The following is a 21,141-nucleotide window of genomic DNA, read 5'->3' as shown; positions in this document are numbered from 1 at the left end:
ACTAATAGAGCTAATTCATGCCTATGCGTACCAAGGAGGGCCTAGGAATAGGCAAGGGCTAGCAAGGGAGCGAAGAAAAGGAAAGACAGTACATGAACAGAATGCAATCAAAAACACCTCAAATGCCTTCACCAACAAAAGTTGATTGCCCTGGTTTAAATTATTCTTCTGGATAAGGATTGGCAATTCTCAGAAGGCTGAGTTAGGGAATGGTTCTAAGTGGACTCCTCTCCAGGATTCTCAAGCTAGAATCTGCTATTGTAGTCAATGAAGTCATAAAGGTACCTACTGCATAAAGAATGGGGTTATCTAAAATTCTAGAATAAAACTTTGTTCAGTTTATTCAAATTTTATATTAAATTCTACCAATATACATTTTCATGTGAAATGTCCATAATACAAACTCCCCAATAGTGAACATCCACCCAAATGCAAATGCCTAACTATTAGCAACAAATACAACCAAAACACCTCCTGCTCTGTTCAAATTTCAACTCTGAACACCAAGATTCCATGTAACCCACTTACAAAATGCCTTACCTAGTCCACATAAGACTAACCATGGCTGAACAACTCAGGTGGCTAGAATGCAGTGCTGAAAAACTCTACTTGAAGACAAAGTGAAACTCCAAAAAAAAAAAAAAAAAAAAAAAAAATCCTTGCTCACAGTGCAAGGATTATTGTACAAGCAGGTATATAGGGGTCAGCACAAACTCCTTATTACTACTTGCAGACCAACTCCAAGCACATTCTTTAAATTCTTGTGTAAAATAACACTAAAGCTGGGATAGTCACAGGGAAGAGATCTGTTCTCTCCTTTAGGTTTAATTTGATAGTTTAAAGTAGAGGGGAGATGGGGTATCTGGCTGGCTCAGCCACTAGAGCATTCAACCCTTAATCCCAGGGCTGTATGTGAGTTCAAGCCCCATGTTGGGAGTAGAGTTAACTTTAAAAAAAAGAAAGAAAGAAAACAAAAGTACTGGAGTGTTTGACTCCTGATTTGGGCTCGGGTCCTGATCTCAGGGTCGTGGGATGGAGCTCGGAATCAAGTTCCACTCTCAGCACGGTGTCTGCTTGTCCCTCTCCCTCTGCTCCTCCCCCCACCCTTGCACACACACTCTATCTCAAATAAATAAAATCTTTTAAAAAATATTTAGAAACACATAAAAATAAAATGGAAGTGGGACAATAGTTTTTCCTTTTCCCCCTTCCCCCAGCCCCTCCACATGGCATCAGCCCCCTCCACACTGAGACAAGGTGTGTCTGCTTTAGTCCTCCCTATGGTGATCAGAAAGGGCTGGAATCCCTGGCTTACTTCCAGGTTGAAAAGAAATTCCAGGGATAAAAATCTGGCTATATCTTACTTAGAATCCAGAACAAGCTTCTTTGAAATTAAAGAACAGGTACCACTAACTGATATTAAACTGTATATAAATCTCTTACAAGTAATTACAATGTAAATAATCATGTACTATATAAATAATCAAAGTGACCTATAGTCTGCTCATTGCCAATTTCCACTTTCACCTAATTTACATACAGAACAAACAAAATAACCCTCGAATTTAAGTCTCTAAGATGTTTTCTCAAAACACTTTGATGTAAAAAAATATTTATTCTCAGAAATCAACTTTTGGGACACTTGGATGGCTCAGTCGGTTAAGCGTCTGCCCTCAGCTCAGGTCATGATCCCAGGTTCCAGGATCAAGTCCCACGTCAGGCTCCTTGCTCAGCAAGGAGTATGCTTTTCCCTCTGTCTGCCACTCCTTCTGCTTGTGTGCTCGTGCTCCCCCCACCCACTCTGGCAAATACATAAATAAAATCTTAAAAAAAGAGAGAGATCAACTTTTTTAAAAAGGCCCAGACAGCTTTAGTCAATAGATAGTTGCGCTTGGAAGTTAAAAGTCAGATTAAATGAAATCATACTATATATATATTTTTTAAGATTTTATTTATTTATTTGACAGAGAGAGATCACAAGTAGGCAGAGAGGCAGGCAGAGAGAGAGGAGGAAGCAGGCTCCCCGCTGAGCAGAGAGCCCGATGTGGGACTCGATCCTAGGACCCTGAGATCATGACCTGAGCCGAAGGCAGCGGCTTAATCCACTGAGCCACCCAGGCGCCCCGAAATCATACTATATATTTTAAATGAAATACTATATACTTAGTACTGTTGCCTGATGTACAGTATGTGATCAACAAACAGTAACTATTTTTATACTCGATAACCACACTTTCTTACAAAGAACCAACTTGAAAAACTCATGGAACTTGGGCACCTGGGTTGCTCAGTTGGTTAAGCGACTGCCTTCAGCTCAGGTCGTGATCCCAGGGTCCTGGGATCCAGCCCCGCATTGGGTTCCCTGCTCAGTGGAGATCCTGCTTCTCCCTCTCCCTCTGCTGCTCTGCCTACTTGTGCTCTCTTGCTCTCTCTGTCAAATAAATACATAAAATCTTAAAAAAAAAATTAAGAAAGAAAGAAAAGAAATGCTAACTGTAGAATCAGAGTGTGGGAGTAGGCCCCAACAAGCAGAGCTTTAACAAGGCCACCAGGTGATACTGGTGCTTGCTCCAGTTTGAGAGTTTATTAGACTAGTTTCACAGAGCTCAGGCTGTTTTTTTCTACAGGGACTGAGGAGTCCTAAAGAGCAGGTGCAATATGGTTCCTAGGTATATCCTCTAAGGCACCCAGCACAGTATCATACACAAAGTAGGCACTCAAACTGGAACAGGTTAATAACAGTGTCAGATAACCTATAGCTGACTAAACAAGAACACTAAAGAGACAAACTCTGATGGCTTGTCTGCATTAATAATAAGTAAGTACATGCTGCACACGCACAAGGAACCGTTAAATAATTGGCGAAGCCCTGGGGCCTCTGGTACTTTGGCAAATAATCCAGGCTTACAAAGTGTGATTTTTTTTTTTTAAAGATTCTATTTATTTATTTGACAGACCAAGATCACAAGTAGGCAGACAGGCAGGCGAGGGGGGGGCGGTGCACGCCGGGAGGCAGGCTCCCTGCTGAGCAGAGAGCCCGATGCAGGGCTTGATCCCAGGACCCTGGGATCATGACCTGAGCTGAAGGCAGAGGCTTTCACCCACTGAACCACCCAGGTGCCCCCAAAGTGTGATATGTTTTAAAATTTAGATGATAACTACATTTCTAATTTTACCAGTGTCCAAACAGAATATGACCCTGGCTCTATAAAAGTCAACAGCAGAACATAAACTGAAACATAAACTTTTCTGTTGCCTTCAAAATTTATCTAATTTCACATGTTAGTTAACTGTAAGATAAGGACCCAAGAGATTCCAGTTTGAACAAAGTGTTAAAAAAGTATGTAACTGGGGCACCTGGGTGACCTTAGGTCATGATCCCAGGGTCCTGGGATCTGAGCCCCTTGTCTGGCTCCCTACTCAGCAGGAGCCTGCTTCTCCCTCTCCCTCTCCCTCTGCCTCTGTCCCTGCTTGCGCGTTCTCTCTCTCTCACATGCACCTGTGCGTGTTCTCTCTCAAATAAATAAAATCTTTTATAAAAATTAAAAAATAAAAAAGTAACTGAACAACTGAAGAAATTTGAAGGCTGACTGGATATTTGATATGAAGAAATTATGGTAAAGGGATTATAATTACAATTTTTATAAAAACAGAAGTTTTATCTCTTCTAAAAGCTTTAGAGATGAAGTGATATGATGTACTGAATTTGTTTCTTGGGGAGAAACCAAATGAAATAAGACTGGCCACTGAGCTGCTGAGTACATAGACAGCTAACTATATACCAGGATTTTTCAACCCTGGCACTATTGACATTTTTGGCCAGATATTTTGTTGTTGTTGTTGTTAGAGGAGGAAGGGGTCCTGTCCTGCATATTATAAAATGTTTAGCAGCATTCCTAGTCAGTAAACTCTCTTCAGTAGCGACAATCAAAAATGTCTCTAGAGGGGCGCCTGGGTGGCTCAGTGGGTTAAAGCCTCTGCCTTCAGTTCAGGTCATGATCTCGGGGTCCTGGGATCGAGCCCAGCATCAGGCTCTCTGCTCAGCAGGGAGCTTGCTTCCTCCTCTCTCTCTGCCTGCCTCTCTGCCTACTTGTGATCTCTGTCTGTCAAATAAATAAATAAAATCTTAAAAAAAAAAAAAGTCTCTAGACACCATCAAAAGTCCACTGGGGGGCAAAATCGTTCCTGGTTGAAAATCACTGATAAAAACTCACTAAATTCTGGGGTGCCTTGGTGGCTCAGTGTGTAAAAGCCTCTGCCTTTGGCTCAGGTCATGATCTTAGGGTCCTGGGATCGAGCTCCACATCGGGCTCTCTGCTCAGTAGAGAGCAGACTTAAAACTTTTAAGTCTTATTTTTATTAAACACTGTGTTTGGGTACAACTACATCTCTCTAGTTGAGTAATTAGTACATAACTTTTATTTTTATTTTTTGAGAGAGATTTTTAAATTAGAAAAAATTTTTTTAAGATTTTATTTATTTGACAGAGAGAGATAGAGATCACAAGTAGGCAGAGAGGCAGGCAGAGAGAGGGGAGAAGCAGGCTCCCCACCGAGCAGAGAGCCCAACACAGGGCTCAATCCCAGGACCCTGGGATAATGACCTGAGCCGAAGGCAGAGGCTTAACCCGCTGAGCCAACCAGGCACCCCTCAAAATTATTTTTAACATAAGGCACCCCTTAAAATTATTTTTAACATATAATGTATGTTACACATTAATCAGGCTTACATATTTCACAGCACTCACCATAGCACATACCCTCCCCAATGTCCATAACCCAACGACCCTATCCTGACCCCCGCAACCCCCAACAACCTTCAGTTTATTTTGTGAGATTAAGAGTCTCTAATGGTTTGTCTCCCTCCAATCCCATCTTGTTTCATTTATTCCTTCCCTAGCCCCCACATTGTCTTTCTCTGACTGACTTATTTCGCTCAGCATAATACCTTCTAGTTCCATCCATGCCACTGCAAATAACAAGATTTCATTTCTTTTGATGGCTGCATAGCAGTCCACTGTATATATATACCACATCTTCTTTATCCATTCATCTGCTGATGGACATCTAGGCTATTTCCATAGTTTGGCTATTGTGGACATTGCTCCTATAAACATTTGGGTACACGTGCCCCTCTGGATCACTACATTTGTATCTTTAGGGTAAATACACAATAAAGCTTTTATTTTTTTAGATTATTTTTTTGAGACAGAGCACAAACAAGGGGGAGGGGCTGAGGGAGAAGCAGACTCCCCACTAAGCAGGAAGGTGAACCTGGGACTGGGACTCTGGGATCATGAACTGAGCTGAGGGCAGACATTCAACCGACTGAGTCACCCAGGCAACCCAGTACATAAGCTTTTGAGGAACAGCTTGGTACACAAAAAAAACGGAGGGGACTGAACCAGAGATCTGGAGTCCAGCAGAAGCACTGCTACTAAGTAGTTTTGTCACAAGCAGCTCCTGTCACTTCTTGAGTCTCACCAATTCCATTAGGTCAGATTATTTGATTTTGAGTTTAAAAAAAATTTTCTTTAAGATTATTTATTTATTTATTTGACAGAGAGAGATGACAAGCAGGCAGAGAGGCAGGCAGAGAGAGGGGAGGAAGCAGGCTCCCTGCTGAGCAGAGAGCCCTGATTTTGAGTTTTAAAATGATTTGATAACAGTGTTATCTCTTATTTAAAAGGATTTTATTTATTTATTTATTTGAGAGAGAACGCAGAGGTGGGGTTAAAGAGCAGAGGGGGAGGGGAAAGAATCTCAAGCAGACTCCCCACTGAGTGCAGAGCCCAACACAGGGCTCGATCTCATGACCCTGAGATCATGACCTGGGCCAAAATCAAAAGTCAGACACTGAACAGAAATCAAGAATCGGCCATTCACCCAGGCACCCCAAACAGTATTATCTTTTATATACCCAACAGCTTAAAGTGTATATTCACATCTGTAAATCAAACAAAAGAAAACAGAGTAGTGTACTGAGATGAAGACAATATTCTTCTTGCACAACACCTGCCCCTTATGACTCTTTATTTTTTTAAAAGATTTTGTTTATTTATTTGACAGAGATCACAAGAAGACAGACAGAGGCAGGCGGGGGAGGGGGTGGGAAGCAGGCCCCCCGACCCCCCCAAGCAGAGAGTCCCATTTGGGGCTCGATCCCAGGACCCTGGGATCATGACCTGAGCCGAAAGCAGAGGCTTAACCCACTGAGCCCCCCAGGCAACATTCCTATCATAGTTATACCTAATTATTCAAAATTTAGATAGGAGTCCCAGGACGGGTGGCTGGGTGGTCCAGTCAGTTAAGTGTCTGACTCTTGATCTCAGAGTTGTGAGTTCAAGTCCGACAGTGGGAGGCCTAGCATGGATCTACCCAAAAAAATTAATAAGTAAGTAAGATTCCCAGGATAAATGGAAAGACAAAGAGCTTCTAATCATAACAGCCAAAACGTCCATCAATGGTGGATGGATTAAAAGTTGTTCTACGTTAACTGGATAACTTACGGAAGTGCTGAATCACTATATTGTACACCTGAAACTAATACAACACTTTATGGTAACTGGAAATGAAACCTAAAACTTTTCTTTATTTATTTACTCATTTATTTATTAAGGATTTTATTTATTTATTTGACAGAGAGAGAGAGACCACAAGTAGGCAGAGAGGCAGGCAGAGAGAGTGAGCGATGCGGGGCTCAATCCCAGGACCCTGAGATCATGACCTGAGCTGAAGGCAGAGGCTTAACCCACTGACCCACCCAGGCGAACTTCTATTTTTAAAAAACTGTATATACAAACAATGAACTACTACTCAGCAATAAAAAGGAATTAACTACTAATACACACACACAAACATGAATATAGATTCCATTTATGTAACATTCTAGAAGAGATAAAACTACAGAGACACGTAAGAAATCAGAGGTTGTGAAGAGCTGGGGGAATAGAGAAGGAGCTGTGAAGGGCGACAAGGTAAGCACCTTTCTGGGCAATGAAAATGTTCGATATCTTGACTACAATGGTGGTTACATATCTGTACATTTGTCACAACTCATCAAGCCTTACACTTAAGAAGAGTTCTATCTCAACAGACCTGACTTTAACAGTAGAGCTGCTCCAAAAACTGAGAGCTTCCATTCATTCTCATATCCTTACCAACTGGTGGGAAGTCTAATACTTAGTAGTTCAGTAATGGCAGGTAAATAACATGGCATATGCCAGACTGTAACACTGACACAAGGGCACCACACTGTCAAAGACACACAACTACTCCCAGAACATTCTAATACAAATTTAAAAATGAAACAGGGCATGGTGAATTAAGGAAATGATGTGCTACAAATCTCTGACTGTAACACTACAAAAAATTCAATTAAATACATTCCACAAGAATAAAGGCACACTCCATATCCTACACTTCTTTCTGTGAGAAAGAGAGAGCGGGCGCGCAGACTTGAGCGAGGGAGAACACAGTGGGGTGGGGAGGACAGAGGAAGAGGGAGAAGCAGGCTCCCCACCTAGCAGGGAGCCCAACGTGGGGCTCGATCCCAGGACCCTGGGATCAGGAACTGGGCAAAAGGCAGGCATTTAACTGACTGAGCCAGTCGGGCACCCGCCCTACTTTTTTTTTTTTTTTTTTTAAGATTTTATTTATTTATTTGACAGACATCACAAGTAGACAGAGAGGCAGGCAGAGAGAGAGAGGAAGGGAAGCAGGCTCCCTGATGAGCAGGGAGCCCAATGTGTGGCTTGATCCCAGGACCCCAGGATCATGATCTGAGCTGAAGGCAGAGGCTTTAACCCACTGAGCCACCCAGACGCCCCCTACGTTGTTTTTAAAGAATAAAGTTTAGTTGTTTCTAACAACACACCGTAATTCACCAGAGATCAAAGTAAAAAGACTCATTTAGTGTAAATCCTTCATTATCACAAATCCGTTTTGGGCTTCAGTTCATTTAGAAAGTATGGAGTGCCTGCTCTTGGGTCAATGTAAGATTTTGCTTTTCTGGGTGAAAGTCAGTGATCGAAGCTAATCAACTCACTTTTTTGCTTACTCCACTCTGCAGAGCAGTCAAGGAATAGGAAAATGGTTAAGTCAGAAATAAGTTCTTCCAAGGGTCTATAAGAAAATTAATTCCCTGTGGGCCAGGGTGGCTCAGTCCGTTGAGCATCTGTCTTTGGATGTCTTCATTGGGGAAATGTCTGTTCATGTCGTCTGCCCAATTCTTGACTGGATTTTTTGGTTTTTAGGTGTTGAGTTTGATAAGTTCTGTATAGATTTTGTGTTGCTTCTTTATACATGTTTAGTTAATTTGAGCCTTTGTGTTTTGCTCCCACTTGGGATTCTGAAGAGGTGGGAGAATGTTACACTCCTGTCAGTTTCTATTTCAGACCTATCCCTGATAACATGCAGTAACTAGAAGTATTAACTAAATTAAATATATGGGTGAATTTGACTGAAATTTATGTTGATATCTTCATTGTTTTTAAATTACAGATGCAGAAATCTTGGTATTATATACAATCAAAAGGGTTTTCACAGTAGTAATAAACCAAATAACTAAAAACTAATATTTGAATGAGTGAAGAGGGGCAAATAAAACTTAGCCCAAGTAATATACTATGAAGCTGGAAGAACTGCTTTATCTCTTGTAAGGTTCTCTAAAACATATACCCTTAATACCAATGCCTCCTCATCTATACATGTATTCCAGTAACCAGTCAACAGGATAAGATCTTTAAAAAAAAAAAAGACAAAATAGTGGGCTCTGTGTATAGCAGAAAAGTTTAGGAGACAAACACAAAAAGATTATTTTAATTATAAAAGACAAAAAGAGGTCATGATCCCAGGGTTGTAAGATAGAGTCCCACATCGGGCTTCCTGCTCCACAGGGAGCCTGCTTACCCCGCTGATTCTGCCTCTCTCTTTCTCATGAAAAAATAAATAAACATGGGTTGAAAAAAGAAAAAAGAAAATGAATAAACTCACTGACTCACCTAGTCTATGATTTTTTTTTTTAGATTTTATCTATTTATTTGACAGACATGGATCACAAGTAGGCAAAGAGGCAGGCAGAGGGGGAGGGGAAGCAGGCTCCCCGCTGAGCAGAGCCCGATGCGGGGCTCGATCCCAGGACCCAGAGATCATGACCTGAGCTGAAAGCAGAGGCTTAACCCACTGAGCCACCCAGGCGTGACTTTGTATTATTCACTCTTTGTGGAACCTTCTAACCCATCTCAGGTGAAGGAACACATGCCACAGGCTAACGAGCATCAAATACTCTACATCAATACACTACAGGAATGCTTTAGACCAAAGTTTACAGGAACAGATTAAATCCCCGGAGAGTTATCCAGCAAACAAGTGGCATTTTGAAGATTAAAATAAAGGCACTTGATGCCAGGAGGCCACAAAGTCTCGGGACATTGTTGGAAGCGTGGACACAGGCAGGGCAAGAAAGCTTTTCCTAAGGGACCGCGTTTTCTTGCCAGGAACCGGCTCCTAGCACGGATCAGGACCGGCCGAGGGGTCTTCAGGAGCTATGGGCGGGATGTTTGGCAGAAGACGTCCCCCAGCGACACTGACTGAAGAGTTCTGGACCCGGGGCGAGAAGAGCTCAGAACGCACTCGGGCAGGGTCAACATCTGTCCTCGGGAATTTCCCCAAGTTGTCGTTCCCTAAAAATGCTGTTCCTGGCCGTTCTAAAAGGTCTCCGAGAACAAAACCTAAGGTCCGTCTCACAGAATCATCGGATGGGAGCGCTAGAAGGCGCGCAAGGCTCCTCTCTGCCAATGTGCTTCCCCGCGCGCGCCCCGGAGCCAGCCGCGGGGGGCGGCGGGGGGCGGCCCGGCGGCGGGGGGCGGCGCGGCGGCGGGGGGCGGCCCGGCGGCGGGGGGCGGCGCGGCTTCCCTGCACGCCGGCCCTTCGGAGCGCGTCGCACGGGAAGGAAACTGCTGCTGGCCGCGGTCCCTACTCCGTCCGCAAACTTCTCTTCCGAAGAGCTCTGCACTTCCTCCCAAGGCCCCGCGGAGGTTCCTCGGTGGCCAGCAGTCGTAGTGACTGCCACTGAACTTAGCCCCAGACCTTCCCACACCGCGCGCGAAGGACAGTCCCCTCGCCCCGATCAGCACCTCGTCGGCACCACGAAGCGTCTCCAGCCCGACAGCGGCGGGGCTGCGGCCGGCCTACGCGGGGCTCTGCTTGGAGCGAGCACTACACCCGCAGGGACGCGACCCACGCTCGGGCACACCCCCCCCCCCCCCGCCGCGGCTCCCCCGGCCCGCAGGTCACCGCCCGGCCAGGCAAGCCAGACTCCGGCGCGATCACCGAGGCGCGGCCCCGGCCCGCAGGCCCCGCGCGGCAGGGCGGCCGCCTCCGGGAAGCGACCCGGCCGGGCTGCCCCCCGCTTCCCGCGGGCAGCGGCGGACGCCCGGCCCCGGCGGACCCCGAGAACGCCCCGGCCACTTACGTTCTCAGTGTCTCTCTCATTCACCGTGGGCAGCGGGGTCCGAGTGGACATTGTACTTCACTTCGCTTCTGCACAATGCGACGCTGAAACAAAACAGCGCGGCCTTGGGGGGCCGGCGACCGCGTCCTCGAGGGCCCTGCGGTTCCGGAGCGGCGCCGCGGAGGGCGGCTCCCCTCCCCCACGGCCGTCTAGATCCCGGGCCGGGCCCGGGCCGTCCCTCTGCGGGTCCCGCGGCTCATGCTCCCCCCGGCCCCGGCGGCCGCGCCGAGGAGCCCCGCGGGCGGCGGTGGCGGGGCCGGGCCGGCGGCGGCGGGCTGCGGGTCGGCCCGCCGGCGTCCCCGCGCCTCAGGGCGCCCCGCGGGCCCGGACCCCTTCGCCTCCTCGTCCGCCCTCGCCCGTCGCACCGCGGATTTCAGCGCCGGGGCCTCCACACAGCGCCGCCGGCTGCCCCTGAAGACGAGGACGAGGAGGATGTGGACAAGGTGAAGTGCAAGACAGGCCGCCGCGGGCTGCGGGCGTCGACCATGGAGGGAGCTGCGGAAGCGGCGCCTGCGCCCGGCTGCTCCGCTCCCTCCGGTTCACTTGCCGCCTCAGCCTCCACCCGCCGGCCGCCGCCGCTCCCGGTACCTCAGAGCCTCACGGACCCAAGATGGCCGCCCCTCGGCTTCCTCTGCTGCCTCCGGATGCCGGAAGTGACGGCACCGCCGCCTCCCGGAGCTCAGCCAATCAGAGCGGCCCGTGGAAGCCGCCCGGCTGCTGTTGCTAGGGGCGACTTGGTACTGTCCCGGGCGGAGGCGGCGGCGCTCTGGGCGCGGACCCGGCGGCCCGGCGCGGTGGGCTGCAGGCGGCGGGCGCCAGGTGCCCCCGAAAGAGTCGGCGTGTGGGCCTGGGCGGCGGTCTGGCTGCGACTGCTGGGGTGGCATTTACAGTGTTGGTGGAACGCCTACTGTGAGCCGAGGTTGCGGTCGCGCCCGCGGGACCGCGCTGCACGGAATCGAGCCGCGGCAGCGGTTATAGGGCCGAGGCCGTGGGCATGATTCACGGTGACTCGAGACTCGAGGGTTCAGTCACCCTTCCTGCCTCCAGCCCTGGGTAGCCGGGGGCTGGGCACGGCTCCCTCGAGGAGCTCGCGGTCAGGAGGGAGATGGACCCGGACTCGGCTAACACCGAGTCCGCTTACACAGGGGTTGGAGAAGGAGCGAGGCGAAGCCCCAGAAGCTCCCAGGGACCGATTCCTAAACGCCAGCGTGTGGCTGCTGAAGGGCTGGAAGCACCCTGGGTCCCAGCCCGGGGCCGAGCTCAGCGGCGCTGGCAGCCTGGAGCATCGCAGGTGCTGCCGAGTGCTCCCTCGCTCTGCAGGTGCCTGGTGGTCCTGCGCAGACCCCCGCCCGCGGCGGCTGGAAGCCACTGGTTCGGGGTTCGGAGGAAGGAGGCGGGTATTGGCTGAAGTAACACGAACTGTCACTGAGTCTACCTTGTGGATACGTTACATTTGTTACCTCATTTCAGCCTCGGGGTAACCCATATATTTTTTAAAGTAAGCTCTGTGCCAACATGTGGGGCTTGAATTCTCCCAAGAGCAAGAGTCATGCTCTAGGGACCGAGCCAGGCAGGTGGCCCTCAAGGTAACCAGCCTATAAAGGGGCAGACACACTTGTCAACAGATAACAGTGACTTGACTACCCCAGTTGGTTTGCTGCAGGCTGGGATTTGAACCCATGTCCTAAAGCTTTCCTAACAGATAAGTTCTTGTAGTCGATATGCCTTGTTTTTCTTTCTTTCTCTTTTTTTTTTCTTACCCGTCCCGCAGCATGTGAACCGTCTTGCTGTGTCTGGGACATTTCCTGCTCTGTGAGACATACATGTCTTTAAACCCCAGCATCATACCCAGAGAGGGTAGATGCTCCTACCGTAAAAACACATGAGGACTAAGGTGCATCTGGGGCTTCCATCTCACCCTCTCAGGCTAGTGTTCACTGGGCTAAGGGCAACCTTATTTAAAATGTTATTCTCTTGGAGTGCCTGGATGGCTAAAGTTGGTTAAGCACTTGCCTTTGGTTCAGGACGTGATCCCAGAGACCTGGAATCAGGCTCCAAGTCAGGCTCCCTGATCAGCAGGGAATCTGCTTCTCCCTTTCCCTCTCCCCCTGCTCCCATAAAATGTTATTCTCTCTCCCCCTCTTTGGCCAAGGAGGCATGGCTAAATTCTCATTACATAAATGTGTGCTTCATACACTTCATCTGAAATGTGAGTGAGCACAAGATCCTGGTAGCCCTGGTTGGGCATAGCCCAATTGGGGGGATTGGGTCAGGGGAGCTTCCTGGGAAAGAGATGTTTATTTATGCCGAGTCTGAACGTGTGAGTAGAACTAGCCAGGGGAGTATGAGTGGAAAGGCTTTCCAAGCAGAAGGGCAGCCCGTATAGGAGCTCAGAGATGAGGAACAATATGGCCGAGTTGGGTAAGTGTCAAGAGAAGGAGGGGCGAGAGGTTAGGTTGGTGGGGTAGGCAGGGGCCAGGCTGGGACACCATGTGGCACTCAGTTCTTCGTCCTGATGAATGTCAACTAGACCAGCTGTGAAAACACCTGGAGGACACACAAAAGTGTTTCAGCCTTGGGTAATTGCTGAGAGACAGGGTTTAGACAATTCAGAACATTCCACATTGGCCAAAGTAGTAGCTGAGGGATGAGGTTTCCAATTAAACATTTTTCTCATCAAGCCAAACCTTAAATAATGACTCAGGGAATGCCAAAAGATAGCAAGTGAAGCTGACACTAACTCACGATGCTTCTGGCTTTCATCAAGACTGGAATTAAAGAAACACTTTGAGCTTTTCGTGTATATATATATATATATATATATTTATTTATTTATTTATTTATATTTCGTGTGTGTGTGTGTATATATATATATATATATTCCTGCTTTTAAATTTTAAATCAATTAGCCAACATGTATTACATCATTAGTTTTTGATGTAGTGTTCAGTGATTCATCAGTTGCATGTAACACCCAGTGCCCATCACATCACAGGCCTTCTCACCCTGAGCTTTTCATATCACTTATGTCAAATGACATCAGGGTACTAATAAAGACCTGGAAATGGGAAAATGGGAGGCAAAGTATGCATGTTACATGCAAAAAAAGAAAAGTTGAAGTGTAGAAGGAGGAGAAAAGAAAAAATAAAGCAGTTATGTATGGCTCCATGGTTTGAAAGGAACGGCAGGGCGCGGTCTGCATCTGGAAGTCACTCTCGGAATGCCTTCTTCTGTTCTTTTTCATGTTCCTTATTCCCTATCTTCACGTTAAGATAGGCTCTATCTTCGTCTCTGTAAGCTGAAGAGACATAAGGAAATCTACCAAGCTGGGTGTGTGCATAGGCAGAGCTGACTCACACCTCAGGAAGGAAGCTCATCCTGAGAGAAGCCGAGGATAATCTAGTCCTACCCTCATTGCTGGGGGGCAGGAAAGGAATGGAGCCTCTGAGAGGTAAAGTGGCTTGTCTACAGTGGCCCAGCTAGTTAGCAGCAGAGCCGGAAAGCCCTCCCCAGCCCCAGACCCGTGTCCTTGCCCCACAGCTAGTGTGGGCACCAGGAAGAAAGAATCTTCGAGTACCTGCGATGGCCCTGAGATGATCTCCTCCAGACTGTAGAGCAACAGGGAGTAGTCAGGGGGACCGGGAAGCTATTCCAGGCTGAGAAGGGCAGGAAGACTGTCTGAGCTGTGAGATCCTGAGCTGCCCGCGGGACCTCACAGAGGGCAATAATGGCCTTGTGCAGGAAACATAAGCACCCATTTGTGGAAGCCGTGATGGTTTGGGCTGTCTGTTACTCGCAGCCCAGTGCATTTCTAAACCAATTCTGTCACGTGTGGCAGTGAGATCTCCTGAGCCCCAGGCCTGCACTCTCTGCATACATCTAGTTCAGACAGGGCAGGAAAGGCCTGGCCACCACACCGCCATGTTCACAGCCATGGCCTTCTGCCGGCATGTGGAAGGTGCTGGGGCCAGGAGCAATGCCTTGGTGTGCGTATGTGGAGGGGGTGTGTGTGGGCAGGGGTAGAGAGCTGACCCAGAGCTGAGCACTGAGAATGAGCAAAGTCACAGAGAAGAGGCGTGTGATAATCTGGGATACCTGGGGTCTTTGTCGTGCCCAGAGGCAAGGGAAGGGGAGGAGCCAGGCCCCATGTAGGCCCAGTAGGCCACGGATGCTTGGAGGTGCCGGGAAATACGAAGTCCATTTCAGATCCACCCTCCAGGCTGCTGCCCAGCACCCCGGAGGTCAGAGCAGGCGCGCTGCTGCTCTAGTTCACTACTCTGGTCCCCTTCTTCACACCAGTGGGGCTATTATTGCCCTCAGGGAGGGCCCAACAGGAAGCTCATGAATTCGCATGTCTGAGACTGTGTTCCTGTTGTCCTCTGGCCTAGAACAGCTTCCCAGTCCCCTGAGTCCTCCCTGTCATCTTACCTCTTCCATGGAGCCTTCCCAGACTGGCCTCCGGTGGGCTCTCCCCCACTGCCAGCATCCTTGATTTTTACTGCCTGTGGTCACTATACACTTATTGAGCTCCAGCTGTGGACCTGGCACGGCACCAAGCACTTAGACCACTAACTATCCAACAGCCAGTGATCCAGTGATGGATCCCTTTCATTCTGGGTAAGGGTGGGGGGTGCCTTCTGGCCCGCGCGGCTTAGCTCAGCAGAGTGTCCAGTTAGAAAGTCAGTACAGATCTGACAGGGACCGCCCTTCTCTCTTCTAAGTGCTGCGTCCTTTCAGGATGATTGTGGATGGGCTGCTTCTGACACGGATCACAGACGTCCCAGCCTTCCTAAGCACACTGTTCTGGAAAATTCAGCTTTGACCCATAGTTACCCTTTTATCAGTTCCCATAATGCACTGCAATATTGGGATAGCCTTGTGGGACATGGAGATAGAAAGGGCTGTTGGACTCTGCGCTCAATGGCCTCAAGCGATTGAAATGTTCTATTCTCTGATGTGCTGGAGATTGTCAATCCAGGTCTAGTTTTAGAAGCATACGTATATGACGTTCTGTTGGGTGACCTTCTAGATCCTGACAGTGTGGCTCTCTGTAGAGGGGAAAGCCCACTGTTTCGAATGCATGCCAAGATCTATGGAGACAACGGCAGTGGGAGAGAAGCACGGGTTCTGGATTGGAACCTTGTATTTGAGCCCTGGCTCATGACCTTGAGTGCTGGGTGACCTTAGGCAAATCACTTCACATCTTTCAAAGCCAGTTTCTTCACCAGTCACATGGGAATAATAGTACCTGTCACTCACAGTTGCTATGGGGATCCACAGAGGTAATGCCCAGGGAACAGCCAGCACGTATGTGCAGAGTTCACCTTCCCTAGGCAGTCACACATCTCAGTTCTCCCCAGGATGAACCGTGGAGACGACAGGCTTCTTAGGCCACACATGGCCAAGACTTAGAGACTCACTCCTTCCAGGTTTCCTCATCCAATCTCACTTACCTACGGCGTCCCTTGTTACAGGAGGTGATAATGGAGGCAAGCGCTCTTGGTAAGAGGTCTAGCAATACACGGTGAGCTGTAAAGTGTTCACGTCATTGCCTCAGGGACATGGAGACTGTGGAAGGGCAGATGGCTTAATCAAGCTCCCAGGGCAGAGACCAGCGCTCTAGGTCCCAGGCCAGTGGCTCAGACACCGTCCTGGATGCAAAGACAGTCAGGCAATAAAAGAGTGCAGGAGAGCCAGGACGACTGGGTGATGACAAAGACCCAGCACCTCTCCGCAGCCTTGCATCATCGACTCCTTAGGGCTGACCTACGGAAGTCAGCACACGTCCCAGTACAAATAATAACTTTCCCAGAAACAGTCTCAGCTCTATTTGTGGTTCCTGCACCACCACGGGAACCAGTGGATTCCCATGAAAAGCCACATTCTCCCCTAGTGACAGCCCTCCCTCCTTTGTCTCCTACCTTCCTTTGTGGCTCCCCGACAGAGTAAGGACCGTGCACCCACTTTGTGTGAAGCAGTGTTTGAAGCCCTGGGGATACAGCTCTGTGTCAAGTGTCACAAGACACACATAAAAAAATTCATGGGTGATACAATTTAGGGCATGATAACTTATTTTTTTTTTAAGATTTTATTTATTGATTTATTTGACAGCTCAGAGTAGGCAGAGAGGCAGGCAGAGAGAGAGAGTGGGGGAAGCAGGCTCCCTGCTGAGCAGAGAGCCCGATGTGGGGCTCGATCCCAGGACCCTGGGATCATGACCCGAGCCAAAGGCAGAGGCTTTAACCCACTGAGCCACCCAGGCGCCCCATGATAATTTATAAAAATTAATGAGGGTACAGTGATAGAGACAAGCTCTTTTAAGATTTTTGTATTTCATTTGGGAGAGACAGAACGAGAGAGAGAGATGGGGGAGGGGCAGATGGAGAGAATCTTCAAGCAGACACCCCACTGAGCATGGAGTCTGATTTGGAACTCAGTCCTGAGTCCCTGAGATCACGACCTGAGCTGAAACCAAGTGTGGGACACTTAACCAACAGCGCCACCCAGGCACCTCAAGATTAAGCGCTTTTGTTTTGATTCAAATCATATATATGTTTTTTGGCAATAGATGCACTTGGTGCATAATTTACAAGGTGTGAAGGGATACACGGTTTTTAAAAAGCCCTCCTCCACCCTATAACAATCTCTTTTTTCAAAAAACACCAAGAGGGTGACAGTACAGGGCTGCCTGGCTGGCTCAGTCAGTGGGGCATGAGAGTTGTAGGTTCAAACCTCGTGTTGGGTGTAGACATGACTTAAAAATAAAAAAATAAAGGGGCACCTGGGTGGCTCAGTTAGTTAAGTGTCCAACGCTTCTTTTCAGCTCAGATCATGATCTCAGGGTGGTGAAATCGAGCCCCACATTGGGCTCCACACTGGGCATGGAGTCTGCTTAAAATTCTTTCTCTCCCTCTGCTCTTCCCCCCTTGCCTGTGAGCGCTCGCTTGCTCTCTCTCGTTCCAGAAAAAAAAAAAAAAAAAAAAAAAAAAAAGAGGGTGACAGCACAAATCTACAACTCAAACTAGGAGGAGGTATAAGTGGTAAACTAGTCATACTATACTATGTAAAGAATGTTTATAATTTAATAAGAAAAATAATCTACTAGACATTTGGGCAAGACATTAGAACAGGCCCTTCACAGTGGCAATAAATACTAGAACACACGCTTAAACTCATCCGCTATTGCACATGCAAACCAACAGCAGACTGAGTCACTGTGTAACAGTCACCAGATCGGCACAACCGGCACAGTTTGACACGCCACGCTTTGCTGAGAATGTGGAGCAAAGGAAGTTCTGGGGCGCCGCTGCTGGGAGGTGAGCCTGGCACCAGAGGCAAGAGCAGAAAATCATGAAACACAGCACGAAGACCACGCAGAGCACCAACGGAGCCAAAAAGTGGTTCTTTGCAAAAACGAATACCATTGGCGCATCTTGGGAAGCAATCTGACATCGGCAAGTAACATGGAAGCTGGCCATGCCCCACACCGTGGCCGTCCTGGCCACAGCATTTGCCTGGGAGAGGCTCCTGACATGCGCACCGGGGCACGTTACTGCGCGGGAAAACGGTTGCCACATTGCTGTTGGGCACATCGCTCCAATCTCTGGTCACGCTGCCATCTCCTCTTCCTGGGTCTTCCTCCCTTCTGCCTGGCTCATAGAAGGATCCTTGTGACGGCATTTAGGGCCCACTCAGATAATCCAGGATCATCTACCCAGCTCAAGGTCCTTAATTTAACTACACTGGCAGGCAGGATCTTTGCCATATAAGGTAACATCCACAGATTCCAGGGATTAGGACCCGATATTCAGGGGGCCACTGTGCAGCCAACTACTCCTGGACTACCTAACTTGCCCACAGTCACCAAGTTAAGTGACAAAATGATCAAAAAATGGTGGCTGATATATGCAGGCCATTTATATCGGTTATTTCTGTCGCTTGTAAAGAAAGAAGCGTAATTCTTCACTGGCTGGTAATAGATTTAATCTTCTCTTGAGGTCCGTGCACTAGGCATAATTAATGGTGACTGGCCACCTTTCTGTTGCTTATTATAGATCCCTTACAGGAAGCTAACAGGGAGTGGCCGTCAAGAAAGGAGATTCAGGGCGCCTGGGTGGCTCAGTCGTTAAACATCTGCCTTCGGCTCAGGTCATGATCCCAGGGTCCTGGGATGGAGCCCCACATCGGGCTCCCCGCTCTGCGGGAAGCCTGCTTCTCCTTCTCCCACTACTCCTGCTTGTGTTCCCTCTCTTGCTGTGTCTCCCTCTGTCAAATAAGTAAATAAAATCTTTAAACAAAACAAAACACAAAAGAAAGGAGATTCAACCCTTCCTGCCCTTCCTGCACTACCCTTTCCATGACCATGATTCCGATCGTTCATCATATGCCCAGTACACGTCAACCAGGAAAGTGGCTGTCCCGACTGCATTTGGAAAATATTTGTTACCAGTACGTTTGACTCCAGGTCAAAGACAGGGGCAGGACTGAAAGAGCGAAACTTCAAAAGTCTAACCTTTCCTGTTAAATAAATCTCTGACCTCACACGACAGTTTAGGAGCTGGGCATGACGAGGCCACATGGAACCTGTTGGGTTGTCAGAACAAGATTCTGTTCTGGCGGGTGTAACCTCAGACATGAGCTGTCCAGGGCTGGCCTTCTGAGTCAGCCTGAGGCCCACCTACATGCCCTTCCCTGGGGCTGCTGGACTCAAAGCCGCCTTTCACCAAGAGAGGAGGAGACAGGATGACTTGCAGTGCATGATGTGTACAGGCTTGGATGGGTAACTGGGGTGCTTGAATATTAATAAGCAGGAACTGGCTTCTGCAGCCAGGGACGCCCAAAGGAGATCCTGATAAGGCATTCGAATCTAGACCTACAGCAGGCAAGCAAGTACACAGATAATTTATAGGTCAAACGAACCAAGAAGGAAAAAGTAGAATTGAATGATATAACCATTTTACTCATCAAAACTTGTGAGATACAACAAAATGGTATTTAGAGTGAAAATCAAAGAATTTTATGCTCAAATAAGAAAAGAAGATGGGCCAGGGTGCCTGGATGTCTCAGCTGGCTGAGCATGCAACCCTTGATCTCTGGGTCATGAGTTCAAGTCCATGCTGGGTAAAGAGCTTATTTAAAAAAAATACCAATGAGCTATGTGTTAATATTACGTAGTCAGAAAAAGAACACATTATATCAAAAGAAAGTAAAAAGGACAAGTGGAAAGCAGAAATTAATGAAATGAAGAATAAAGATAAAATGAGTTCAACAAAGCCAAGAAACAGTTCCTTGAAAAAACCGGTAAAACACAATCAAACAAAAGCAAAAACAAAACAAAACAAAAGGCAAAACTCTAGCCTGGCTAATTAGAATAAAAGAGAGAAATGAAGAGTAAAGTATTAGAAAATACAAAGTAAGAAATGACTATAGATATTACAGAGGTTAAAAAAAATAAATGTAATCATCAAATTTGTGTTAATAGAAAGCTTATAATTCCCAGAAACTATAACATCATGACTATCCAAGAAGAAATAGAAAATGAATAACTCCATAACTAGTAAGGAAATTGAAGGACAAATAATTCCATAGGTGAGTTCTATCAAACTGTATTATTTCAGTTTTATACAAATTCTTTCAGACAAGAAGAAAGGCTGAGAACCCAAGACCTAAGCAAGCAGCTCAAGAAGCTTGAAAAGAAACCGTAAACTAAATCCAAAGAAAGCATAAGAAAGAGAATAATAAAGAGGAGAACTTAATGAAATGGAAAACAAACAGAATCAACAAAACTGCAAGTCTCAGCACTGGTGAAACCGATCACGGCAAGGGAACACAGGAGACAAGGTCAAGAGTGAGAAAGAGACATTACTAGAGATCCTTCAGACATGAAAGTGCCAGTAAGAGAGTATCATGAACAACTTTGTAACAATACGTTTAAAATTTTATATGAAATAGACCAATTTCTAGAATAATATACCTGACCAAATTGGCCTGAGAATAAATAGAAAATCGAGGACTATCCTACCAATGAAATTGAAACTACAATTCAAAACATTCTCCAGAGAAAACTCTAGACCCTGATGATTTCACAGAAATAAAGCAGTGTAATTCACCCAAATGGCAAAATAAAGGAGAAAATAATCATATAAACACACTAACACCTGCAAAAAAACAATTGATTCAATATTCCTAGCCACCTAGGAATAGACTGAAACTTCCTTGATCAGTTAAAACATCTAAACAAATCTGCAACAAACATTGTCATTCCTAATGTTTCAATGTTTCCAGCTTTCTCTTTGCCATCAGGAAAATACAAGGACACCCACTTTCGCTTATTTAAATCAAGATTGTCCTGGAGCTCCTGGTAAGTGCAGGAAGAAAAAAGAAATAAAAGATAAAGGATTGGGAAGGGATACATAAAACTGTCATTATTTGCGATGGTATGCACATAGAAAATCTAAAATATGGGTGCCAGGGTGGCTCAGTCGTTAAGTGTCTGCCTTCAGCTCAGGTCATGATCTCAGGGTCTTGGGATCGAGCCCCGCATCGGGCTCTCTGCTCAGCAGGGAGCCTGCTTCCTCCTCTCTCTCTCTCTCTGCCTGCCTCTCTGCCTACTTGTGATCTCTGTCTGTC

General features: G+C 47.3%; 1 protein-coding gene across 7 annotated transcripts in view; it reads right to left on the bottom strand.

Annotated features, from left to right (window-relative positions):
• Nucleotides 1-10,783, bottom strand: part of MARK3 (microtubule affinity regulating kinase 3) — a 120,788-nt gene extending 110,005 nt beyond the window's left edge. For all 7 annotated transcript variants that reach the window (XM_032345408.1, XM_032345401.1, XM_032345404.1 and 4 more), the window contains exon 1: nucleotides 10,474-10,783. In XM_032345408.1, the coding sequence (XP_032201299.1) occupies nucleotides 10,474-10,524 (51 nt within the window). In that variant the 5' untranslated portion in view covers nucleotides 10,525-10,783. The remainder of the gene's footprint in view (nucleotides 1-10,473) is intronic.
• Between the last annotated feature and the right edge of the window lie 10,358 nt (nucleotides 10,784-21,141).

This window comes from Mustela erminea, chromosome 5 (assembly GCF_009829155.1).
Source record: "Mustela erminea isolate mMusErm1 chromosome 5, mMusErm1.Pri, whole genome shotgun sequence".
Taxonomy (NCBI): domain Eukaryota; kingdom Metazoa; phylum Chordata; class Mammalia; order Carnivora; family Mustelidae; genus Mustela; species Mustela erminea.
This window is presented reverse-complemented; position numbering and strand designations above follow the sequence as displayed.